The 23477-nt window shown below is 33.9% G+C and overlaps 1 protein-coding gene across 1 annotated transcript in view; it reads right to left on the bottom strand.

The window, feature by feature from the left end:
• Window positions 1-23477, bottom strand: part of LRP1B (LDL receptor related protein 1B) — a gene marked incomplete at its 3' end in the record, with an annotated part of 2330707 nt that overhangs the window by 265634 nt on the left and 2041596 nt on the right. Inside the window, exons 65-72 of the mRNA XM_081243013.1 lie at window positions 20690-20882; window positions 19936-20061; window positions 16041-16169; window positions 13747-13866; window positions 6160-6273; window positions 5768-5917; window positions 3140-3262; window positions 1010-1129 (exon numbers count right to left, since the gene is read on the bottom strand). Of these exons, the coding sequence (XP_081099139.1) occupies window positions 1010-1129; window positions 3140-3262; window positions 5768-5917; window positions 6160-6273; window positions 13747-13866; window positions 16041-16169; window positions 19936-20061; window positions 20690-20882 (1075 nt within the window). The remainder of the gene's footprint in view (window positions 1-1009; window positions 1130-3139; window positions 3263-5767; window positions 5918-6159; window positions 6274-13746; window positions 13867-16040; window positions 16170-19935; window positions 20062-20689; window positions 20883-23477) is intronic.

Here is a 23477-nt window from a genome sequence, read left to right as displayed (position 1 = left end):
ATACAGAGAACTTCATTTTAGTGTGAACATTATAAATCTTATATTCCTTTTTCCATGATAGTGACCTAAATAGCAGGCCACAACTCCTGAAAATTTAAAAAATGTGTTAAGTACACTTAACTCCATAAGTGAGCCTTATTCTATGACTCAGGTCCTTTTCTCTCTTAAATGATATTGATAACAGTTATGAAATAGGGTTGATATAATGAACAAAGAATATATAGCTATAGGTACAAACACACATATGGAAACAGATCAGAAAGATAAATAGACAGATAGACATGTAACTAATTTAGTAGAATGCCTGGCCAACCATAACAAATATATGGAGCTTAGGTTGCTTCCTTCTTCTACCTCTTAAAAAATTCATTTAATAATTAAATTTAAATTATTTGTTAAATGTCTGTGATTAATTAAAAGCAGTCACGTTGGTTTTTAGCCATTGTAGTTGACGTATAGTAAACATAGACATTTGACACTCTACCTCTAATTCTATAAAGCTGAATGTTAAAGTATATTTTAAAGTCATATACAATAGCCTGCTTCCTTAATTTCCATTTAAAACAATTCAATAAGCGCAATTACTATAATACACAAACACACACCATGTGTGGCTTATGGCAGTATAAATCTGCATAGTAAATTTGGATGGTGACTTAGCAATACTTATCAAGAGCAATGAGAAAATTTTCAATCATTTGATCCAAGTAATCCCAATCATTGAGATCCATTCTAAAGAAGTCACTGAAGACTAGAAATACAATTTGCAAATTGTGTTAATATTCAGCAAAAAATCCTAAAACTCTAATAGTAAATGTATATATGAAAAATTGTAGACTGATAAGTTGTCATAAAATAATAAAAACAGTTACATGGAAATGTATATACATATAAGCTTAATGTTAAATTTAACAAAGTAGAAGACAAAGTTTTCTGTATACTCTAAAACGATAGAGCATATGTATCATACTCCTAAAAACTGAATGAGAACACAAAAGAAACAACTCACCACAAATGCTATCACTTTCATCTAATCCATCTCCACAATCAGCCTCTCCATCACAAATCCAGTGCTTAGATATACATTTTTGTGCAGAACATGCAAATTGGTTCCAAGAACAAGAGGAACCTAAAAAAAACCCAAAAAACAAGCAAAAAAACCCATAAGAATGTTTGTTTTAGGTGCAAAAGAAAAAATAAATCCTTTGAGACATTCTTAGGAAAGATCTAACATGAGAAAGTTCTTTAGACTTTGCTAAAACCAGCCATCCCAAATATAACAAGCCAGAGTCCTCTTCTCTATGACAGTGCTATAAAATTTTGACCACAACTTGCATATTCCCTCTGATTATCCAGGTTATACAACACTGTTCCTTCAACATAATCTCACAGGGTTTGACTTTGAGCTAGTCAATATGCTGGTCACCCTCCCTAAGTACATTACTGTCTTTTTCTAACATGTAGGGTATAGTTATAAAATAAATATTCCAAGTGTGGTCTAGTCACTTTTTCCTTTTTCTTTTTTTTTTTTTTTTTGCGGTACGCGGGCTTCTCACTGTTGTGGCCTCTCCCGTTGTGGAACACAGGCTCCGGATGCGCAGGCTCAGCGGCCATGGCTCACGGGCCCAGCCGCTCCGCGGCACGTGGGATCTTCCCAGAGCGGGGCACGAACCCGTGTCCCCTGCATCAGTAGGCGGACTCTCAACCACTGCACCACCAGGGAAGCCCTTTTCCTAACTTTTAATCTATTTTTGAACAGTTGGAGAAAAAAATTACATCCTAGGCAAGGTCATAAATATGGTGAACTCACCACCATATACATTTGTTTTTAAAGGTGACGTGACTCAGGGGGTTTTAGCTTGATGACAAGCCATCAGTTTTGTACCTATACATACTTAACACTTTGATGTTTTCCTTTCTCTCCCTTGGGAACACTTAAATCTGACTAATAACATCCATATTCATTGGCATGGTGGCTGGTATTTTATTACCAAGTTATGCATTTATAATGGTGTATTCCATTTATTTCCAAAGTTTGTGATTGCTCTCCTCCACCCTTCATCCATTTATCACCAGGAAACACCCAAGAATAAAATCCTACCAAATTAATATGTTCAAAATGTAAATGACTATAAAAATAAAAATTTGATTTTTATCATATAAACTATTTAAAAACTTTGCATTTTTATTTGAAATATTTACTAACATGACCTGTGAAAAGAGAGACATTTAGAAAAACTGAAGCCCAGAAAAAATAAAATTAAAGAAGATACAACCATATAATGGCTTCTGTTCCAGGAAGTATGACTCTACATAACTATTTGTAAAGTTCTCTGTTAATCTTGTTCAGAATCTGGCTCTAATGTAAAGATATATGGCATCTTAATCAAACAAAATGCACCTTCATATTTCATGATGACATTTACTTTTATGGGACTTTGGCATTTCTTAGACAATCCATTATTAATCTTTTTTCCTACTCTTGTCTATTCATCACAGTGTTTGCTATTTGTGTTAAATGAAAAGAGTGAATATATGCTTTTTATGCTTTTTTAGGAATTTTTTTGGCCTAAAAATCATAAAATCCATAAATCTTATAAAAATAAAAATTTTAAATGCTTTCTTACCTTGCCAAGTGAAATGAAATGTACACACACAGAAATTAGGATGTGGATAGTGACGGACGACAGTTTGAAGAAATGCAAGTTTAACTATACTATTTAAATCTATACATGTAATTAATAGAAACATTTAGGATAATAACAGTCAATAAGTGGTAGGGAGACTATAATGAGTTGCGTGAGCTAAATCCTTATTTTTCACAGCAGAAGGTAAATACATTAGCACCTAAACTTAATAAGTCAGGAAATGAAGGTATAAATATATCATTTAGATTAATGGAGGTAACCACTAACAAAAATAGAAAAGGTTAAAAGAAAAGGCTGTATGGAGGATTGTTATTCTCCATTATAAGTTCTTCTGTTCTATTTTAATTTTTACCATTTTGTGATATTTAATCAAAATAAAATTGATATTAAAATCAATTAGCAATATTTTGTGTAAAATCTCTATGTAAGAGAACATCAGTATATAAATAATAATATAGTTTATAAAAGTAAAGCAAGATATAATGTCTCACCACAGTGGAATTCATCAAGTCCATCCTCACAATCTTTCTGACCATCACATACCCAGGTATTCAAAATGCATCTTCCACTAGGACAACCAAAATAATTTTCTTCACATCTGTGTTTGTTTTTAACTGTGATAAAATATAGAATTTAATGTCAAATAGATTAAATTAATCTTAGACTTATGCAATATAGGTACATATCAAAACAGTAATACTCCTTGAACTGGAAGAGGTAAATAACAAGAAAACTTAAATAAAAAGAGCTGAGCTGAGGACATTAAGGAATGTCCAGGTCATGAAAACCAAGGAAAAGCTAAAAAACTGGCATAGACCAAAGGAAATCAGGGAGATATGATATCCAAATCCAATCTAGGATTGGATCCTGGATCAAAAAGAGGATATTAATGGAAAATCTTGTTAAATCCAAATAATATGGAGTTAACAAAAATAAAATAAAACATTTTATAGATGACTATAAAATAAGTAAGCCAAAGGCTAAAGAATCATTTTAGGTAGAAAATATTCTTAATTCCATACTTATGAAAAATAAATTACATTATAAAATAATTAGATTTTTGCTGAGAAAGTGTAAACTTGGGGTTCCATACTTAGTGGGTACATATGCTTTGATTTATATATGTATTCTCTATTTTATGTATGTATTCTCTATTTATGTATGTATTCTCTATTTTAAGGAAGGAAGAAAAACAAGTTGCAGTAGAATCTCTAAAATTGTCATACCTAACAAAAATATCATGAGAATAAAAAGTATCTGTATATAAAATTATTTTGTAAATTATATATTTTTCAAATTGTGGAGTATTGTTATTATTATAACCTCCAAGAGCACATAGAAAATACTAGATTTTTCTCTTTACTGGATGTCATTCGTCCCCTTGCACCTTCAGGTTTACATAGATTTAGTGACTGGCTCACAGCCAATCAGGTAATAAATCTTAGAGTACACATGGCGTCACACTATAGTGATACATTGTGACTATTTTAAGGTAACAAAAATTACCTCCATTCTATTTTTTTAATGCCAACTTTGTAGATCTAATTAAAGATGAAAATTACTTTTTGAAGGGGTTCATCATTAACACAAAAAGTCTTGATTGTGCTGGATGTCTTATTTTTTCTTAGGATATTGCCTAGATATAACCTAAGGTATTTAGACTGACCTTTTACTGGCTTCCTGTTTGTCTGCCCACCTGTTTCATAAGTGTATATTAATGCCCCTTTCCTACTTCCCCAATATAATCACTATTCTCTATTAATGTTGAAAGTTAGCTTTCAAAATCATTTATTAATCCTAGAAATATATAAAGACTACAAATAAAGTTTAAAAATATATATTTACAAGCTTAATAGATACCTAGTTATACTGCCTTCAAAATAATTTAAAAAATTAACTATAGCCATAATGAGATAAAGAATTGTTACAGAAGAAACATTGCAATAAGAATCTAAACACCCAGTTTCCATGAGTCTAAAGCAATTTTCTATATTTATTTAATGTTTTATATAATGAAGGATAAAGTTAAAAAAAAAAAAAAGAAAAGATGTAGATTTGCAGTGAGCCAGTGCCTCCAGAGAAGTTTTCCAGTTCCTCCTAGAATACAGCGAGTCTTTTCAAACCCAAAAGGAACATCACAGAGTGTCACATACCGATGAGCAGTGGGGAAAAGAAAAAAAAGGAATCTGCTATTTCCCAGTTAATTGATTGATTATGCACCATTAAGAATATCAATTCTTTAGAGTAGATCGTATGTGTGTGTGTGTATTGTATACACTTGTGTATGGAATACCTACAAATATAATTTCTTAAAATGTTTCAAAAAAATATTACACATCTACTAAGCATGGAAAAAAGTGATTGTAGTGGCAGGGTCAAGAGAAGGAAACAGCAGTATGAGAACACATGTAATAGTATACTACAAGCATATCTACTTTCAGTTATAGTAATTTAACATCTTTCTTTCTGGTATTATTATATATTTTTAAAATTTGTTTCCTTAAATAGTTAGAAAGAAATAGGTTCATGACCTTCTTATGGAAGGCATTCTCCTAAGAAAAGTGTCTCACTGAGACTTTTCAGTGCTTGTGTAGGTAAAGATGGCTAATATATATAAATATACCAGTCTGTGACATTGATCCAGTAATGATAACTATTATGTTACCCATACTAGTATGCCAAAAGATTGTGTAAACTGCATCAAATAGCCTAACTTGACAATACAAGCTGTATAATAACAGGAGTAAAGCTAGTGGTGAGAAACAGTCTCCCTCCCTTTAGTCTATAGATTGTTTTCTCTCAGTATATACTACTTCTGTGAAAACTTTATAGATTACACATTTTAAGACGTAAATACCAACTTTAAAAGGATTAATGAGGAACTGAACATGAAAAAAGAAATTGATCCAAACATAGAACAGATTTCTCAAGTATCATTTCATAAGTCATTAAAAAATATAAAGTGGCATGTCTAGCACAGGGTGATTATTTTTAATTCAGTCTACAATATTTGTTTTAATCTGAGCCATTGAGTATCAAGAATGAAAATTAATAAGTTTATGCTATACAACCAGCCCCTAAATCTTCAAGGCAAAGACTGTTTTGTCTTCTAGAATTACCTGGGCATTTTAATTCATCTGAATAGTCTCCACAGTCGTTAGACCCATCGCATATCCAGGTTGGCAGAACACACAGTGAGGTAGAATTACATCTTATGAATCCTGTGGTTTTCACTCCAAGTTTATAGAAATATGTACAGTCTGTATTATCTATAAGGAGGTCAAGAGAAAAATGAAAAACACCTCATCTGCAAAGATTATGAGCCTTCTATGTAGGTCACAGAAACAAGAAAAGTTACCTCATTTGAAGAAGTAAATATGCAATTATCCTACACAACAAGGGTTAATTACATATCAATTCTGGACAAGGTTCAGTGAGGAGTTAGACACTGTTCAATGTAATGCCAAAGGTGCACAGGCATGAACAAACAAAATGTAATGGAATATCTTACTGCAGTTCTTTTCATCTGAAGCATCTGCACAATCTAGGTTCTGGTTGCATCGTGCTGATCTTGGAATGCACGTCCCATCTGCACAGCGGAACTCAACAGTGGCACAGGTTGAAACTAGAAAAACAGGTAAATAAACAAATGGATAGACGAGAGAAAATGACTCCTTGCTTAACATTTTGAGTACTTTAATTCTCACAATTTTGTTTGGTTTTGCCTTTTTAACTCTGGGCAGTCAAACTTGACCCATAACCCCCAACAACAAGCTTGGGTTAGATGCCTCATACATCTTCCCCTGTCACGCTGTTCTTCCCTACATTGTAGTACTTATAATACTGCATTGCAATGGCCTGTTTATGTATCTCTCCCCCCATTAAATTGTAAGCAGGGACCGTGCCTTGTTTTCCCTATCATACCATATCAGCGCTAAACCAACAACAACAAAAAAATTAAATGTTGCTGAAACTTCTCTCTCCTTCCAACTTCAAAATACAAGGTATGACACTAAGCAAATGCCTGATTGAGTGTGTACAGAGAAATCCCGATCTGTTTGCTAAGAAGAAGTGAAACATTCACTGCTATGATAAAAAGATACACAGACAGAGTCAGAGATTGAGAGGGAGAAACCAGAGTATTTGCTTTATTTACTCAAAGAGGGAATAGTTCAGCACTGCTAGAAAGTCATTATACTAAGTTATCCCCTTTCACATGGCCATATTACTAACATTTGGTATAGTAAATATGGATTCCTCATGCCAAGAAACATACAAATGTGGTAAGACTTGTCTCTGTTGTTGGAAAGTATGGCTTTCCAAATCCCTACTATGCTTAGATGAAAATCAGTTTTGATATGCTACCATCATTCCATATTCTTTGTACAGAATAGCTTATTCATCATATATTCCTTTTTACTTTGCTTACACATTCATTACCATATAATGGTTTTCAGCAATATGTTGTAAACAGGTGCATGGCTTGTTTTGTGTTAGATTAACTTTGGTGAGGTTTTTATACCAAATTCAAATTTCCACAGGTTGATTATATTAATGTACAACCTGAAGGGCTCCTTGATTATGCCACTTTTACTAGGGTTGATATTTTAAAGAGCCTATCTAATTATAAATATAAATTATATCAATTGTAAATGGTTAAAATGCTATTTAAAATATGCAAATTTTATTCAAGGGTGTGTATGTCATTTGTATCTCATAATGCACTGCTATTATTATATTTAATTGTATCTTGCAATTGTATCCTTATTTGTGTTTAAATGATGATTAGAATAAATGTTTTATTTACAATTTGCAATTATAATTGCTTCACTGTTTTCTTCATTAAAAATAACATCATTTGAAACAGATAATGCCATTATAAGTAGAGATAAATACACTGTTCCAAACAGGAAAAAAGTAGGTATTTTTCTTTTATGCCTAAGTAAAGCAAAATCTCTTCCATAGTCTTTTCTATTACATTTCACATTCAATATTTTTCAGTGGAAACAATAAATGGAATATATAACATAGAAAATAATTATGACAAGCATATACATTTTGTTTCTGACTTTGCTGTCTATCAGCAGTCTCCTATTAAGAGGCTGTGTTCCAAAGGATTCCTCATAATCCCGTTATTTAGATGACAGAATTCATTTCTCTGTGAAACAATATGCTAGATAGTAGTAATATTCCTAAGCAAGTCTACAAAGATTTATCTCTAAGCTACTTGACGTGCATTATCTAATACTTGCAGTTAGAGTTTGGGATACCAGAAATCCTAATTCTGAAGCAATGGGGGCAATCACAACCCCTTCCACCATCTCCATCTCCCTCCAAACTTCCATAGAGAATCTTCTGTGTACATGGCAGGGAGTCCATCTGGGTGGGTAATGGTGGCAGATAAAGTGAAGAGGCAAATTATGACTCCATGAACATGGAGATGGCATGTCAGACTGTTAAGAGGACTGGAGATTCAAGGATTTCACAGTAATGGAGTTTCAAAAATGGTGCTGGGGGCTCAGGTGGAAGTAAGTGTAAAGAATGGCTTATAAGAAGAGTGGAAATGTGGAGCAAGTAGAAACGGTCTTGGATGGAATTCTAGGAATAAAAAAGAAACAGAGGAACTCTAACCAGATGAAAAGAAACTATAACTTCAAAGTTGAGAAGAGTGGTTAGGAAATAGTATTAAAGAGAAAGGCAAGGGAAAAAATGAGGTAGGGGGTCAGGAGAACAAAAATAAGGCTACTGAATCTTGGTGAGGAGGGCAAGGGCAGCCTATTAGAGTGGGTGAGATGTGCAAATAGGAACCGATTGTCCCTTAACTTCTAATCCTATCTCTATAGATTCCATGACTTGATACAGAGTTTGGGAAGCACTAGAGGGTTAAATAGGGTGATAAGTAGCAATGGAATTGGACATATCAAGTGGTTGCACAATTCCATAAGCAGCAGGAGCAAGGTGGTTGTGGGGATTAACGTCTCCAGCATTTGTAGACAAGGAAAGAGAGTCCTGGAACAGGAGAAATCCATGGGAACAGTGACAATGTCATTTCATAAGTAAGCAAATGCTTCTTCTGCCAAAACCTCTACCTCTCTAGTCCCTCAACCATGTTCCTTTCTCATGTTGTTTTGGTCAGTCAAGTACTGAAATGTGTTTCACCCTTAGGGTGGGTCTTGAGGGAGAAAGGTGATGGGATCTCTAATTTGTCAAGTGAATATGAAAGCCTTCTGACAACTTTTCTTCAGGCTAAAAGTCCTGGAAAAAAGAGAACAGAAAATAATGTAGTCCAAATAAAGGTAACCTGAGTGGGAAATACTAGACTCTTCCTTCCAGATAGTACAAAGGAAAAAGTACATCTACAAAATGTGAGTGGAAATATACCACAGCCACACCAGGAATAGCAACAAGATACGACAAAGGAAGATCTGACAGGGATAGTAGCTCAAAAGTAGCAGCAAGAGAGAAAGTAAAACCATTCTTTCCCTCATATACTTTCTTAGTTTTCCTATTTAATCCACCTTATTTTCTCCATATCAGTTAAAATATTTAATCAGGTAGGAAAGATACAAAATCGATTAGTCTTTCCCTAGTTCTTAGGATGTTCCTCGTAAATAACCTAACTCAATGTTTTCTTTTCCAACTCTCCTACCCAGCCTGTAGCAAAGGGAAGGTGACAAGGAAAAACTACATGAAATGTGCTGTCATATCTCTTCTGTTTACTTTCAACCCACATCTTTTATTGAATTCACTGCTTAGGTTCTAAGGATATGAGAACCCAGAAGGGATGATGATTTCCTCTGTAGGCACGCTTATCCTTTTCCTTTAGCTTGTTGTTTGTGGAATCTTCAAAGTTTTGCTATGAATTTGGGAAAGAAAACTCACCAGTTTCCTCTCCTCTAGGTCATCTCAGAAGTACTTAGCTCTCCAGTCCACCTAAAGGTGTTCAGGTGGCCCAAGGAAGTTCATGTACTTCTCAAAGGGAGCATATTCATCTCAACAGGCAGCAAAGGAGGGATATTATGCACTCTCTACAAATCTATTCACTCAAACTCTGACACAACCAGAAGAGGAATACAGAATGATAAACTTTCTGAACAACTCCTTAGATCCTCACCAGCTAGCTTGATGTCTAAAGCTCTCAGTCATGAAAGGAACTGCTACAAAGGGGCAGTAATAAAAGATTGATGAGGATTTGGGGTTTTGCTTTGCTTCCAAAGGATAAGAAACCATAAATAGTTCCTTGCAATATCCATTTCCACTCTGTAAATAGATTCTTTGATTTGTGGCATTAAAAAAGAGTAATGTTAATTACTATTAACATCTGAATTAAACAAACAAAACTGTAATAGTATCTCAAATAATTTACGGATGATTCCACCATAGTCTCTCTCCACAGCCTATCAAAATCTCTCTCTATTTATTGACATTTTTATTGTACTGTTTAAATTGTGTTATATTTTACTTAATTTACATTCAACAATAACATGTGGTTTGTGTGTGTGTGCATATATACATACAACAAAGCACTGCATCCCTATGTTGCACTGACTACAGAAACAAAGAAGGAGTGACTAGAAGAAAAGGCTTGGAGAAGTCATTCATTTTTCATTCTTCCTGAGCCTGTTCATGTTCCTTTTCCTTCATTATCTTTTAAGTGCTGTAAGTGTCCATGTGTTTGACGGACACACATCTGAATTAATGCTTTATAAGAAACTGGCTTATGGAAAAAGGACCCAAGTAAGTCTTTCCTCTATAGCATGAAATGTGCCCTACAAGGTTACCATGTGAACAATCTTAATATGAGGGAAAAATCAAATCTAAAAGATGCAAGTGTAATAAGTAACCTTTCATCTAAAAAGCTACCCATTTGTTTATTCTAAGGAAGCTAGTCCGTTTACTCAAATTTATTAAATTTTAGTATGTAATATAGCATGTGCTTGAGCATCTGCAGTTTCAAATGTACTGCATTAGATAGGAAGAAATTCAAGGCATAAGATTTTGTTGTTGTTTCTTAAGATATCCAATTGTCATGATCTCTTTACTATTATTATCACAAAAGAAAAGTTTTGACAGAAACTTGATTCTCAGAGTAGTTCTGTCCCCAAGTATATGGCTGAGATGGTTATAACACAGAAATCAAGAGCTTAGATTAAAAAAAGGGAAAGTAACATTTTGAGTTATTTTATTGTTATTCAGCAGCTGATATTGATATCAGTAGGCAGAATGAAACCTATCTACACTTTTGGAAGACTTACGGCTTCAACCAGCCACATAAGAGTTTAATAAACACATACCATGTACTAGGTACTGTATTTCATAAACCCAAACACACTAATTTACTTACTGCTTTTCAAAAAAAACATTTTCCAAGAAAATCCACAGTAACTGATTACATTTCCGTAGCTCTTTTTATGAATTTTCTTTTAAAATCACTTTCTGTATTTATTATTCAGTTCCTTCACATTCTAGCTTGATATTTTTATTTTTATCCTAGCTTAAAGTTTTCATTATATTCTCCTTTCCTGCTTACAAATAACTAATAGAACATACCCATTTTCTGGTCTCCTTCTAGTTTCCTTTCCTCCTCTCTTCCAAATGCTTATCCATTTCCCTCTACTTACTCCCATATCTTACTACATTTTATCATTTTTAATATTTTATAAATAATATGAAACAATAGCTGACTTAATTTTCAAATGTACTTGGCTCTTCCTAAACTACAGTGTCAACTCAGATAGTAAGCTACTCAAGTGTTTGGCCAAGGTCATATATAGTCTAAGACAGCAGAGTAACTTCTCAGTCCTTTATCAGCTACAAAATAATTTGTACACATTCTGCCTTCTTCCTCAACTTTTTATAGCCTTCTCGTTACATCTGTACTTCACACATCTTTTCTTTACCATTAACCTTTTTAAAAAATAATCTGTATTCACTGTCTTTACTCTTTCACCATTCATATTCTGTTTCAATCCAATGTGATCTGGCTTTTCCTTGCCATTGCACTGAACTGACTCTCTTGAAGCCAAGCAAGAGATTATCTTCTATTTGCCAATTACAGTGGACACTCCAGTCTATGCATGCCCTCTTGCCTTCTCTGTAACGTGAACTTATCCTCCTTTCTTGAAAAAATAATTTCTTGCGAAGCTCTTTTTATTAGTCCTGTGGTGTACTTTTCCTTTTTATATTAGTATCTTTCATTTTTAACAGGTCATTCTGATGCACTCCCTTAAAACAACTATTACACCATCCATCCTTTGAGCTCTCTCTCTTTAAGAAGTCCAAAATCAATACTTCTGGTCTAAACCTACTACCTGAGCTCCAGATCTATATTTACCTATATACCTTTCAAACAGTTCCATCTGAATGTCTACAGGTGCTCCAACCTCAGAATGTGGACTATTCTTATTATCTTATCCCCATCTAACACACACAAAAGGCACACAAAAATAAATTTAAAAATTAATGAAAACAAATATTTTAAAAGCATACAAAACACACACACACACACACACACACGTATCTCCTCTATTCCCATGTTTCCTCCATGTTTATTATTGCAAAAGACTTGTTATGCTACCTTTTAAAATGCTGTTATATCTGTCTCTCTCCTCTTTATTCTTAGCTTTGGCTGCTGTAATAGGCTACTATTTTGTCCTTCTGATCTCAGTATTAGAGTTTTCATTCTAAAAATCATAGGTTTTTTTTCCCTTTTAAAACTTTCTGGTGACTGTAAGATAAAGGTCATGTTCTTTAACATGGCACCAAAAAAAAATCTTCATTTCCTGGTTCTTTCTTCTAACTTGCCTCATTTTTTTCACCACTCCCCAATATGCAATCTGGCTCTAACCATATCAAATTACTTGCAGTTTTCATTATTGGTCCTTCTACTTGGAATTCTCTTCTATTTTGATCATTCTACCTTATTTATACTTTAAGACTCAGCTTAAATTTAATCTAGTCTATGAAACCTTTCAGGATACTTCCAAGCCCAAAAAAACAAAACAAAACTGTGTTCTTAATAGTGCAATCATAGCACCTTATATTCATCTTCACCTGTTTAAATGACTATCTTTCACTTAGAGTTTGAACTACCTGAGGGCACACATAGAACTTACAAATTTTTTGTCTCAGTCTTTAATGAATTTTACCCAGTAAAGTATTTCAATGGATGGAAAGATTTTTAAAGGTAAATTGGTTTGGAAAGATCTGTTGGATCCAGGTTTTAGGAGACCTTAAATGTCAGACTAAAAACTTGTCACTTATTCTGCAAACACTGGGATGTTTTATATGGGAAGTGATAAAAAAGTAAATGTTTACATAGCATTTACTATATGCCAAGTTCTATTCTAATACTGATATACTTATTTAACTATTGTCTCTTTTTCTTACAGCTTGGGAAACTGAGCCACGGGTTGGTTAAGTACCTTATCCAAAGTCATGCAGTTAGTTGTGGGACTGGGGTTCTATCCCAGGCAGTCTGGTTGCTGATGTGTTACAGTCGTTACTATGGTAAAATGTTAAATTGTTTTAGCATGACTAAAAATTCAGATTTACTGGAAAGAGTAGAAACGGAGACCAATAAAAGAGCTACTTTGTTAATCAAGGCTCAAAGTAGATTGAAGGGGAATATATCTCAAAGAATTGGAAGATTTGTTTATGATTGGACATGTGGGTGATAAAACATGGTGGAAGGAGGAACCAAGGATAGTACCAAGGTTTCGTGTCCAATAAGTAGGAAAATGATGAGAGCATGGGTAGGAGAGAGAATTAAGAAATGAAGGGGAGCATTTTGGAGCAGTAGATTCAGTATTATATATTCTGGTAGAAATGTCCCATAAATAGGGTGGTTGAACTGAAAAGGTGAGAAAGAATTTTGAAGTGAGCAAAGAAAGAAATAGAAACAGAAAATATAGTCATAATTTTCAGTTGACTCTAGTAACTCCGCCCCAATAGCATTTACCAAAGTATGGTCCATAGATGCTAATTGTTGTTATGTATCAGAAGGGGCAAACCATAGTGCTCTCAGGAATACACTTTGGAAGAGTTTAGGAAACACTTAGCATGATAATATTCCGAGGCTGATACAATATGTGTTTACCTTTACAGTCTAATTCATCAGAGTTGTCTCCACAGTCGTTTCCACCATCACATAACTTGCTGTGAGGAACACAACGACGATTGTAGCAGGGCTTGAAACCTCTTCGACAGCTTCTGTTTTCTTACACAGAAAAGTAAAACACATACTTGGAGGGCTTATAGAACTATTTTTACAAAAAGAAGATCACAGATGATATCTCATTCACAATAACCGGATTGTGGGTCTATAAAACAAGTGCCGTGTGGCATCCAAGTTCTGGGTTAGAATATCTGTGCATTATCAAGTAGTTCATGCAGTAAAAAGCCTTTCTGACTGTTTTAACCTCAGTGATTCATACTCGGAGACCTCATCAAACTATACTCACATTATTGTTTCTGGCATTTCTGTAAGCTAGCGTAGAAATAAACATGTATCACATACTCAAACCTGAAGAAATGAATCTCTACCTCCAATGTAATAAAGACACACCAACACCTATCCCCTCTCTCCTTTGTACCCCACAAAGATTTTAAAACAAGGAAAAAAGTGTGAAAACATGTATCCCTGAATCAGTGAATCCAAGAGTCACCTACTTATCCATAAATTTCTCTTAGAAATCATCTTAAAATGTCTATCCAAATTTTCTAAGCAGAATAATAATTGCCTCTGAATTCTATTTACCTTAATGAGAGTCTCCTGACATTTTCTGATTCGGGGCAGAAGGTACCACTCACAATAATAATAGCTGCCATTTACTGAAAAGTAATTTTGTGCCAGGCTCTATATTGAGCATATGTAAATGTACATTTGTTTATTTAATGCTCCCAACCATCACCCCATCTAGATTTACTTGGTAGTGAGAAACTAAAACATAGAGAAGTCAGTACCCTTGTTCATGCTAGTCACGCACTAGTACATTTGGGAACAAAGATTTAACCTCAAGTGTGATTCTAAACTCTGGAATCTATACCTGAGATTGTCAAACTATAGCCTGTAGGCCAAATGCAGCCTATCAGCCTGTTTTTATATGGCTCTGAAGCTAAGAATGATTTTTACATTTTTAAAGGATTATTAAAAAAATAGAATATGTGACAGGAGTATATATGGCCCACAAAACCTATAATACAAGCTGACCTTTTACAGAAAAAGTTTGCTAACCCTTTCTCACACAAATATTACCTGTCTACTAAGAAGATAAAAATAATATGAAATATATTCCCAAGCCAATTAATAATAATGTGAATTTGTAAGTTGATTATTATTACATTTTTATATGCTTTAATATTTTCATGGTATACAGGATATAGCGGTTGATTCAAGCAAACATGTCATTTGAGGTAAATTCCCTAAGACTTCAGTTACATATAAATTATGGACAAATTACATTTGACTGTCATTTTAACCAAGGGTGTTTATTCTGCAATGTAAAAGAGTGACATAAATTTCCCAAAATCCATCCTCCTCTTGTTTTAACTTTCTCTAATATAAGAAAACAAAGGAGAAAAATAGAAGCCAAATATAGCATTTCCAGATATAGATTCCTAAATTTTGCAGAGCATATAATACCAGTACTATTGTATTACAGCACAAAAATAAATCAGACTAATTTAGAAATAATCTGGATCAATTCTATAATAATTATTAATGATTGCATAGACACAAACTTTCAGGAAAAATATTGTTGCAGTGAAGGCAAATTACAGTTGCTTACTAGGGTCCAAAAGCCAGTCTCTACTTCCAAGGGAGAAGGAAAGGTTGACTACCACTTGATGTCACCTACAGAGGCACAGATGGTGGAATTCCATACTTAATGGGGACCATGGCTAAAGCAATCAGCCTTTGTACCTAAGGACACTAGCTCTGGGACAATCCTGGAGGCAAAAATAGAACGAATAAGACTTTGATATCAACACAACAACATGCTATTGACTGATGGTGGACTTTTGCTGCAGAGTAAACCTGCAATATCTACCCAGTAACTGATATTTCTGACATATTTTTAGGAATGTAAGCCTAAAACGTTTTGCTAATGATGAATAATGAAGCAGCTCAAAAGACAGGCTCTTGCTGTATTTAAATTTATACTTCATGCATGGAAAACCATGAGGAAATTCTTCAATGAATATCATGTGTTTTGGGTAGGAAATATGGTGTCCCATTTCAATAAGAACAAAGCCAAATCATTTGCCTTAGATCTACATGTTAATGAGAGGCATTAAGGAAATCGTACACATAAACCAAATGGAGACAATCACACCAAAAGCTATAAAACGAATTACATTCTGAAATGAGTAAATCATACATTGGAAACTCACCACAGTAGAGCAGTTTTTCATCTGATTTATCCTTACAATGAGGAATGCCATCACAGGTGAGCTGGTAATCAATACATTCTCCATTTCCACACTCAAACTCTGAATAAATATTGCAGGAAGAATTTTTAGCTGAAAGGAAAAAAGCCAACGTTTTATACAATAACAAACATTTTTGATGTCATAACAATTGTTTCCCTTAATCTTAATTATAAAAATAAACTAAAATTTATCTAAATATAAAATTAATAAAGGACAGTGGTTTATGGCATTTCTTTACAAAAAAAATTAAGAGGGACACTTTTTATTGTGCTGTCTTCAACCTCCCTTTCCAAATTTTTGGGAATTGCCTGACTTTTTCTTTTATGCCTGCTTGTGTATTTTGTTAAGTATTTGGTGACTGTACATGTGTGGAGAGAAGGAGGGGTTTAAATCTGGGGGACTATATTTATGAATCTTGCTTAACAGTGTATGTTAAAAATAAATTTTTAAAAAGAGCCAGTTAAATAAGCTCTGTACATACTGAGAGTGTCTTTGTACTTTCTTATTGAAATCTCATATATTCTTCAATACATTGAAATTTTCCAGTATATACAGTTCTTATCTTTGAATGCTTGCATTTATTCATCTCAAACCTCACCTCCAACTGGTCTTCCTCCCTAACTACCTGCTGAAGAAATCTCTGGAGCAGTTTCTATCAATCAGAAGTACTGGAATTGCTGAAATTACTTTCATCAGCCTCTTGCTCTATCCATGGTGAGAAGTACCAGGGAGCAGACCCTCTCTTCCTGCCACACGTGATCAGTACCTACTCCTTGAAATGCATGGGAATCTGTAGGATGTGCTGGTGGAGGACAATGATAAACTGGAAAGCATGTGCCCCAGATGCTTACGGGCTCCAGTGGACCACTGCCATATTGTCCCACTTCTAAATGTCAGGATTTTTATAAGAAATTAAAAGCCTGAGTTTTTATGTGGTTTGCCCAACTTGTGAGTACTGGGCAACAACCATGAGTACAAAAAGCTTTTCTACAGTTAGGTTTCATCCCTGGAGTGCCAGTATGTTACCCTTGTCTTAGAAAGACCTCTCTTGGGGAAAACAGACTTATTCTTATTCTTAAATAATAGATTTACTAGCAAACTTTTGGGATGCAATGTTTTGGTTGTATTACGTGCTATTTGCTTGCATGTACTCATTCCACTGCTTGTTGAAAAACTGTACAGTGAAAGTCAGTCATATTAATTATATTGGAAGTAATTAATTAGAATTCATTTATTTCTACTAATGCAGGTAACACAGCTTAATTTTACAATCAGTTTTTAGGATTTATTTCAGGAATAATCAATTAAACAGCCACAAATACTGTTTAAAGTTTCCAGTGTTTTATTTCTTTATTATCCTAGAATTTAACTCATTTTACTAGAATATCTTATCTACCTATTAAAGACTTATAATTTAACTCTTTAAATGATAGCACCCCTCTCTAAAGGTAATTTTATTTTTCTTGGTGCAGTCTAAACTTCACTGGTCAGTAGCTAAGGTAGAATGCCATTTTAGAGGAAGCAACAAGGAATTAAGAATCTAAAAATATCATTAACTTTAAAGAATTATTGTCTTTAAGAAGAGTGCTGACATTACTGCACACAATCACCTTAGATCATGAACTGAACAAAATTCATCCATTTACTGAGAGTCCATTAGAATTCCTAACTTATTTTGTCTATTTTAAACATATCCTGTTTAATTTCTCATTTCCAGTGAAAGCTAATTGTTATGATGGCAAATATCATATTTTGCTTTTATAATCATTGTGCCTTTAAAAAATGAAAATTATTCATGATAAATATAGTTTACCATGAAAAAACAAACAGTGTATGAGCACAATTCTTGCTTAGGTATGTTCATTTGAAAAAATACTATTGAGTATTTTCTTCCTCTTTCTAGAAACAAAAAATGTGGTTCAGCTATCCTCAATTCTCTTACAAGGTAACTGCTTCATCTAATTATATTTGCTATTCTTATTTCTGTTATGGGTTTTAATAAGGCTAGCAATGTTGTGTAAAATGGAATTACCTAATCTTTTTGTCAAGAGTTATGACAACAAATGGTTTTTCCCTCCTTTGCCCTCAGGTAGGTGTTAGTAAATGGTCCTTCACCCCTGTAATGCTGCCATTAACATTCATAAACTGCTCTGGGTGAACTAATTCAGAGGTCGACACAGACATGCCAGAAACATCCTCATTTCCTAAAGATGGACTTGACAAGAAGAAGCCAAGAGTTACTTTTCAATCTCTCTGCTGGACCACAGGGTTTCAATATGAATGCACAGTGGATACAAGACACTTCTGTAAAGATATGTCAGCTCTGAGGAATGCAATATCACTCTACAGTTCTATGTGAATACAACTATGCTTGTTTAAAACTATAGTTTTCTGTCTGATTCATTCCCTCTCATCAACAGTGAGAAGCAGGTGGCTTTGTAGGGACAGATGTATCCAATCTATTTTTCAGCAATGACAGGCATCCGCTGTATACAAATAAGCCTTGCTGTTCTGACTAAAGGCATTGGTTTACTACTGGCCTGTAGTGACCTGTGAAAGAAACATGAGCGATTCTAATGCATGGCTAAAACTCCGGGCTTACAGATAGCATCAGATCCAGGCCATTACAGCTGAAACACAAAGGCAAACTGAAAGAGAGAGTTTAAGCAATTGCGTGAGCAATTCAGGGAAGTGTTAGGTGATGAAGAAATGTGGGAATTTGTGGCCCGAATTATTGAAATTTGCTATCTTCTGAACAATTATATCATTCCCTTGTTTTCTTTGGCACATTCTTAAATAAAAGCCTTTTACTTCTTTTGCTAAGAGATGCCCTTTTGGGTTGTGGTACCAATTTGCAAAGTGAGAAAATACGTATATGTTCTTGCATTAGGTGCAGTAGTTTTCAAAGTAAAGAAAATGATGACAAAGTGCTCATATTAAAATAAAGAACAGGCAAAAGAGAACATCCTCTTGGTATATAAAGACCATAAGAAGACTAAAGATGAAAAATACTTACAGCTTATGATACTAATTTTTATAATGTAGATATATCCAGCTCTATTGATTTTCTAAGATGAAATATATGAGATGAGGAGGAAAAAAAATGTCAAAAATTGACACATCCTAAGAGTGAGTTCAGCAATTTCCAATTTTCCAAGATGCTTCTCTCCCATCTTTCTTACTCATGGATAGTCTTAATATTAAAGAGAAATTAACCCTTTTTATGTCGCTGGCTAATTTTCATGGCAGTATTGGAACACTTGAACACTTATTTATAGTGGAAACAATTTTGGAAACTTAGCTGTTAATAAGTATTTACTGTAATGGTACTAATTAAAGATTGTAATGCCTTTGGGAGATATAAACATCATGCAAGGCTGCAATGTTAGATTTTTAATTAACAGTTTGGAAATGATTACAAATAAACTGTGTGAGCCATCCTTTCTCATTTACATAGTCTGATGGCCTGTGAATGGGTTTACTACAAAGCTACTAAGCTACTGCCTATATACTGCTTTATTTCAGCTTTAATTAATTTCACTATTGACTGAATACTCAAAGTCATAAACACAAGTTTTCAGATGATCATTGCTTGCAGGTATTTCTCTAGCTAATCCAACATCTTCCAGCCCAGAATCAGGGGGACACAACATTTGTCACTGTTTGGGTTATCATTACCTATCACATGGTGCTATAGGTAGAATGGTAAACTGAGTTCTTTTTAGAATGGAGAGATAAGACAACCAGGCCTCTAATACTGGAAGAGAGTACAACTTCATAAATATACTCAAACAATTTCAAGGTCCATGTGTGCCATTTTGAGCAGTTATATCACATTTCAATTCTCTTTACTTACTCACACATCTGTTGTCATTCAGCAATATTCGATCCCCCCTGCAGGAACAGTTCACTCTTCCGTTAGGAGTTAAAAGGCACAGGTCATGGCAACCTCCATTCAGTAATGCACATGGAGAAAGTTCACCTGCAATGAACAGGTTTTACTGGTGACATTTTATATTGAATTCCTAGTCTATGTTAATATAGATTAACAGTAAACTGTTAGCCTCAATTTCTCAAAAATATCTCATGAACAAGAAAGATTTGGGATTTTTAAACAAATCTAAATATTCCAAAAGATAAGAACATTAAAAATATGTAAAAATCTCTACATTTTCTAACATATTTGTCATTCAACGCACTAGTACCTCTAGAAACCACATGCATATTGCAGACTGCAATTTTGTAGGTATTCCAGTGATTAAAAAAATTTTAAGGCCAGATGCAAAGCTTGTTTATCAACAAGTATTATTTTCTTGGAAACGATTTGAATGTTCAAAAATATGAGGAGTGAGCAAGTATGAAATAGAAATCCAGAAGCAAATAATTAAAAATGAATTGTTCCTCTGGTGATAAATTAAGAACTACAAAATTTTCCATAAAACTTTCAGATAATTTCAATATATTAGATAGTCAAAGCCTGAACACTAGCCCCAGAAACAGTAAGAAAACAAAATCCAACTAAGTATTACTTAAAAACATAAATACGTTTTTTGAGAGATTATATAATTGAGAAATATATTTGTAACTTACAAATAAATATTGTAACTTACAGCTATTGGTGTCATTGGCAACAGCTATGATACCCATTGGTTGATGTGGAATATCAGAACGAAGAATTTTTGTATCTCCTCCTGTGTACTTGTTGGAACGCAGGATAGCTCTTCTTCCCCAGTCTGACCAGAAGATATAATTGTCATACACAGCCAAACTGAGAAAAGTCCCTGGCCCAGATTTGACAATCACCTGGAATAAAGTAAAATATCATATTTTTTTAAATGAAAATATCCACATCTGTTTTTGCTCAAAAGAAAAAAGAGAGATTAATATTATTTCTGATTATTGAAATAATCAGATAAAAATACATTTCACTAAATGTATTATCATAATGTGTTTATAGTTTATTTTAAATGTCTTAACCATCCTTAGTTTTTGCAATGTTTACTTAATATTTTGCAGTATATTTCTATTTAATAATCATTCAGTTTGCTTAAGCAGTTGTGTCGTTTTAGCATTATAAACCAAAATCATCATGACAACAATATGAGACTATTAGTACTAAACATTTATTTATCATTATTAAGAAATCTTTAGATATACAGTAAACACTCACTAAGCTCTCAGAACTATATACAGAATATAAAGTTTAACTGATCCAGGTTATTCCTTTAGGAAGCTTACAACATGAATAAGTTAACCAGATATACATGTATTGGCAATAAAAGTTTAAAAGCAAAGACCAAAAAGTTTCACTCAGACCAAGATGAAGTAAAAGGGTGTAGATTTTTCTTCTCAATAAAACAACTAAAAAAAAAAAATATATATATATACATATACACACACACACATATATATATATATGTATATATATATATATATATATATAAATAAAAAAGCAGGCTTTTCAATACATTGGATATCAGGTAAGGAAGGACAGTGATTCCTGAGTAACAGGAAATAAACCAAGTGAGTCCCATAACCTCCACAGTTTATAGCCTGAGACAGATTCCAGGTAGCAAAACAGTGCAAAGAAACCCAACAGAGTCCAGGGAACCCAGGGAACTCTCTGAGTGGATATAGCTGAGAGTTACGGGAGGGTAATATGGTTAGCTCTCACAAGGCAGTGTTGGAGAGGAGAAGGCAACAGAGAGAGAACTCTGGATATCTGCACAGGGTCCTCCTGGAGTATTAAGCACATGCCTATGTATGTGAGACAGTTACTGCAAGCTGGTGAAAGAGTCATGCAAAAGGATTAGAGAGAAGAGTTTCCAAAATTTATGTGGGTCCAAGAATCACACTTGTTAATGCCAACCAGACTTAAAATCTTTCTAATTCATGGGACTCTGAGTAGAGTACTTGGAAGGGTCTTGGCTCAGCAGCGGGGAATAATTAACCCTAAACTCTGTTCTACTCCAGTCTCTCAAACCTTAACAGCAAATCCTGAAAGGATCAAACTCTTTCCAGGTAGCTTAACTGTTTCCCAAAAGAAAGCTCAAGAATTTTAATGGTAATATGCAAAATTTTACCACTAAACTACTATGGAAAAAAAGATGAAAAGTCGCAAATCAGTGACCTCAGCTTCCACCTTAAGAAAGTAGAAGAGAAAAGGGTTAAATCCAAAATAAAGGAAAACAAAATAAAAATTGGAAGAGAAAGCAAGGAAATAGAAAACAGGAAAAAATCAGAGGAAAATCAATGAAACTAAAAGATGGCTCTTTGATATCAATAAAATGGAAAACACATATGATGAAGTGAGTTTTATCCAAGGAATACAGAGTTATTTAATATTTTTAAATCCTATCAGTATAACACGCAAAGTAAGAAAACTCATATGAAGATCTCAGTAGAGAGAATTTATTGGTTGGATCTAATATGCATTCCTGATAGAAACTCAGACTAAAAATATGAATAGAAATAAAGCTAGGAATGAGACAGGAATAATCATTCTTACTACTTCTACCCAACATTGTCCTAGAATTTCTAGCCAGTATAATTAGGCAAGAAAACAAAAATAAAAAGCATTCAGATTGGGGGTCAGACAAAGTCTGATCGATCACCTAGGCCTGCCTTCACCAAGAATCTTGTTAGGTCAGTTTAGTGCATTTGGGGAAGATGTTTCACTTTTTTTTTTAACTTTAGTTTGCTCCTCTTAAAGATGGTGCTGATTAAAATCCTCCCTTACCTCTGATATTTCCTCTTAGTAATCGTCCATCCACTCACAGCCCATTCACTCCCTGGCTATAAATTTCTACTTTTCCTTGTATTTAGAGTTGACCTCAATCCCTCTCCTCTACTGCAAAACCCCACTGCAGTTGTCTCTATACCTATCCTGATAGTCCTGAATAAAGTCTGCTTTATCATTTTAACAGGAGTCATGGATATTTTTTCCTTAACACATTCAATGTAATACTACTGAGAAAAAAAAAAAAAAAGATGAATTACTGATGTATGTAACACTGTGGATAAATTTCAAAATAATTATGCTGAGTGAAAGAAGCCAGACAAAAGGGAGTACAGGTATATGATACCTTTCATATAAACTTCTAAAAATGCAAACTAATCTGTAGTGACAAAAAAATCAGTGTTTCCTCTGGGCAGAGTGGGAAGCAGTAGGGTGGAAAAACAAGGATTAAAAAGGGAAATGAAGAAATGTGTTGGGGTCATTGATAGGCTCATTATCTTGATGTGATAGTGGACTCACAGATAATATGGGTGTTTGAGTGTGTGTGTGTGTGTGTGTGTGTGTGTGTGTGAAGACTTTTAAACTTTAAATATTTACATTTTAGTGCATGTCAATCAGATCTAAATAATTTTTTTAATAAAGGCCAAAAATTTCTTTAA

The sequence above is a fragment of the Mesoplodon bidens genome (assembly GCF_964165515.1).
Source record: "Mesoplodon bidens genome assembly, chromosome: 8".
NCBI lineage: Eukaryota > Metazoa > Chordata > Mammalia > Artiodactyla > Ziphiidae > Mesoplodon > Mesoplodon bidens.
The sequence above is the reverse complement of the archived record's forward strand: the minus strand, read 5'-3'. Positions and strand labels throughout refer to the sequence as shown.